The 3,093-nt window shown below is 64.0% G+C and overlaps 1 protein-coding gene across 1 annotated transcript; it reads left to right on the top strand.

Moving 5' to 3' along the window:
- Positions 1–255: 255 nt before the first annotated feature.
- POU4F1 (POU class 4 homeobox 1) lies at positions 256–2,320 on the top strand. The gene is made up of 2 exons (XM_058547702.1): positions 256–517; positions 1,185–2,320. The coding sequence occupies exons 1-2, from the start codon at positions 395–397 to the stop codon at positions 2,316–2,318; spliced, it is 1,257 nt and encodes a 418-aa protein (XP_058403685.1). The 5' UTR covers positions 256–394; the 3' UTR covers positions 2,319–2,320.
- Positions 2,321–3,093: the final 773 nt, after the last annotated feature.

Raw genomic sequence — 3,093 nt, 5'->3', positions numbered from 1 at the left:
GCGCGGCGCCGCGGAGAGGGAGAGCGCGCGTCAGACAGAAGGAGACAGTTGATGCCTGTCAGCGCGGTGGGGCCGCGAGCTCTCGCGAGAGCTTCCAAGACCGGCCGCGAGAAGTGGGGCTCAGGTGTAAGAGGAGTGCATCCCGTCGGAGCGCGGGGCTAGAGCTCTCGGAGAAGTGGGATCGCAAGGCCGGTGCGCGGCGCTCTGCGCGGTCAAAGGGAGCGTCGGGCGGCAGCAGCGGCAGCAGGAGCAGCAGCAGCCCCCCGCGCGCCCGCCGCCTCCGTGCCGCCAGCCGCCTCGGCTGCAGCCTCGGAAGGGAGGCCGGGGGAGCCGGCGTGCGCACTTTCCCGCGGACTTTCGGAGTGTTTGTGGATTTACATGCCAAGCCATCAAGATGATGTCCATGAACAGCAAGCAGCCTCACTTTGCCATGCATCCCACCCTCCCTGAGCACAAGTACCCGTCTCTGCACTCCAGCTCCGAGGCCATCCGGCGGGCCTGCCTGCCCACGCCGCCGGTAAGCGCCCCACGCCCGCGGCCCCGGCCCGCGCGCCCGCCCCCTCCCCGTCTCCGAGACGCTGCATGTCGGGTGCTGGTGTGTGCCCAGGTCCCGGTGCGGGGATTTGCGGGCAGGGATTTTTAGAGAAATCCTGCTGCGAGGCACGTTTTGTACAGTGGCGCTTAATGTTGTGTTCCCTCCCATTGCCTCTGCCTCGGTCTCGGGCGCCTGCGATCACAGTGCGGAGCGCTGGGGCCATGACTCTCGACTTCCGTCCACTTTCTCTGTTAATTTCATGCCTCGGAAAGGCGGTCTCTGTGCGTGTTCGGGTGTGTGACATGGATCCGCAGCTGCGAGTTACATCTCCATTTCTTCTTCTTTTCCCCTCCTGTTTCGTCTCCCACGCCCGTTCCCGGAATGTGTTTCTCTGTCCCCCTCTCCCCCGCATCTGCCCCCCTCCCCGCACTCCCGTCCCTTCTCCTCTGTCCCCCAATGTGTCCCCCATTCCGTCCCCCATTCCGTCTTTCCCGGTCTCCACTATCCCCACCTCCGTTGTTGTTATTTTGGTTGCTTTGTGTTTGCCCTTTGCTTGTTGTGCTTTCCGGCTTGTGTGTGGTGTTGTTTTGTTTCGTGTTTTTGCTTTTTTGGTTTTGTGGTTTTTTGGTTTGGTTTGTGTCGCCTGCAGCTGCAGAGCAACCTCTTCGCCAGCCTAGACGAAACGCTGCTGGCGCGGGCCGAGGCGCTGGCGGCCGTAGACATCGCCGTGTCCCAGGGCAAGAGCCACCCGTTCAAGCCGGACGCCACGTACCACACGATGAACAGCGTGCCCTGCACGTCCACGTCCACCGTGCCGCTGGCGCACCACCACCACCACCACCACCACCACCAGGCGCTGGAGCCCGGCGACCTGCTGGACCACATCTCGTCGCCCTCGCTCGCGCTCATGGCCGGCGCAGGCGGCGCGGGGGCGGCGGGCGGCGGCGGCGCCCACGACGGCCCGGGGGGCGGCGGCCCGGGGGGCGGCGGCGGCCCCGGGGGCGGCGGCCCCGGGGGCGGCGGCGGCGGCGGCCCCGGGGGCGGCGGCGGCGGCCCGGGCGGCGGGCTGCTGGGCGGCTCGGCGCACCCGCATCCGCACATGCACGGCCTGGGCCACCTGTCGCACCCGGCGGCGGCGGCCGCCATGAACATGCCGTCGGGGCTGCCGCACCCCGGGCTGGTGGCGGCGGCGGCGCATCACGGCGCGGCGGCAGCGGCGGCGGCGGCCGCGGCCGGGCAGGTGGCGGCGGCGTCGGCGGCGGCGGCCGTGGTGGGCGCGGCGGGGCTGGCGTCCATCTGCGACTCGGACACGGACCCGCGCGAGCTCGAGGCGTTCGCCGAGCGCTTCAAGCAGCGGCGCATCAAGCTGGGCGTGACGCAGGCCGACGTGGGCTCGGCGCTGGCCAACCTCAAGATCCCGGGCGTGGGCTCGCTCAGCCAGAGCACCATCTGCAGGTTCGAGTCGCTCACGCTCTCGCACAACAACATGATCGCGCTCAAGCCCATCCTGCAGGCGTGGCTCGAGGAGGCCGAGGGCGCGCAGCGCGAGAAAATGAACAAGCCCGAGCTCTTCAACGGCGGCGAGAAGAAGCGCAAGCGGACTTCCATCGCCGCGCCCGAGAAGCGCTCCCTTGAGGCCTACTTCGCGGTACAACCCCGGCCCTCGTCCGAGAAGATCGCCGCCATCGCCGAGAAACTGGACCTCAAAAAGAACGTGGTGCGGGTGTGGTTTTGCAACCAGAGACAGAAGCAGAAGCGGATGAAATTCTCCGCTACTTACTGAGGGGGGTGGGAGGTGCCGGGCGGGGCAGAGCGTGGAGCTGAAGGGTCTGCTTCCCCCCGGATTGGGAGCGTCCGTTACGTGCTTGCATTTGGGGAGTCCCTCCTCTCCAGCTCTCCTCCGCCCCCTCTTTGCTCTCCCTGCTCTTACCCTCCCCCAGCCTAGAGGACTGGGGTGCTGGTGTGGACACAGGAAAGGATGGCTGTGGATAAGGGGGAGCGTTGGGGTGAGCGGGGAGTGGGGGAAGGAAAGCGGAGACTGGAGGAGGGGTTTTGAGGCGCAGGATGGTTCTGGGGGTTAGGGTGGGGGGAGACTCGGGAAGGGTACGGAAAGCGACTGTTTTTGACCAGAGACACTTATCAAAATCTCCTGGGGACCAAGGAACTATGTACAAAAACAAACCTACCAACCACCAAAAGCTACACAAATAAAGACAAACTAAAACAAAACAGAACAAAAGCAAAGAAAAAATGCTTTAGAAGTTTTAACTCCGGGGAGCCGTATTCTGCAGCTTCATTTCTCCCCTAAGGAAGAGAAAAAAGAGCACCACCATTATTACCACTGCCCCAACCCTACACACACAAACTGAGTCGAAAACCGAATACCAAACGAACCAGCAGGTGAAATTCTGGGTAGCGAAGCTAGTTGTTCTGTCTGTGTGTTTAATTTAATTTTCCCTCTTAAGTCTCACCTCCACCCCATTCATGTCTTCTTTGATTTATTTTTCTCCCTTCCACTGAGACTCCCATGGCTGCTCTCCGTTGCCACAAAGTGAGTG

This window comes from Diceros bicornis, chromosome 9 (assembly GCF_020826845.1).
Source record: "Diceros bicornis minor isolate mBicDic1 chromosome 9, mDicBic1.mat.cur, whole genome shotgun sequence".
Taxonomy (NCBI): Eukaryota; Metazoa; Chordata; class Mammalia; order Perissodactyla; family Rhinocerotidae; genus Diceros; species Diceros bicornis.
This window is presented reverse-complemented; position numbering and strand designations above follow the sequence as displayed.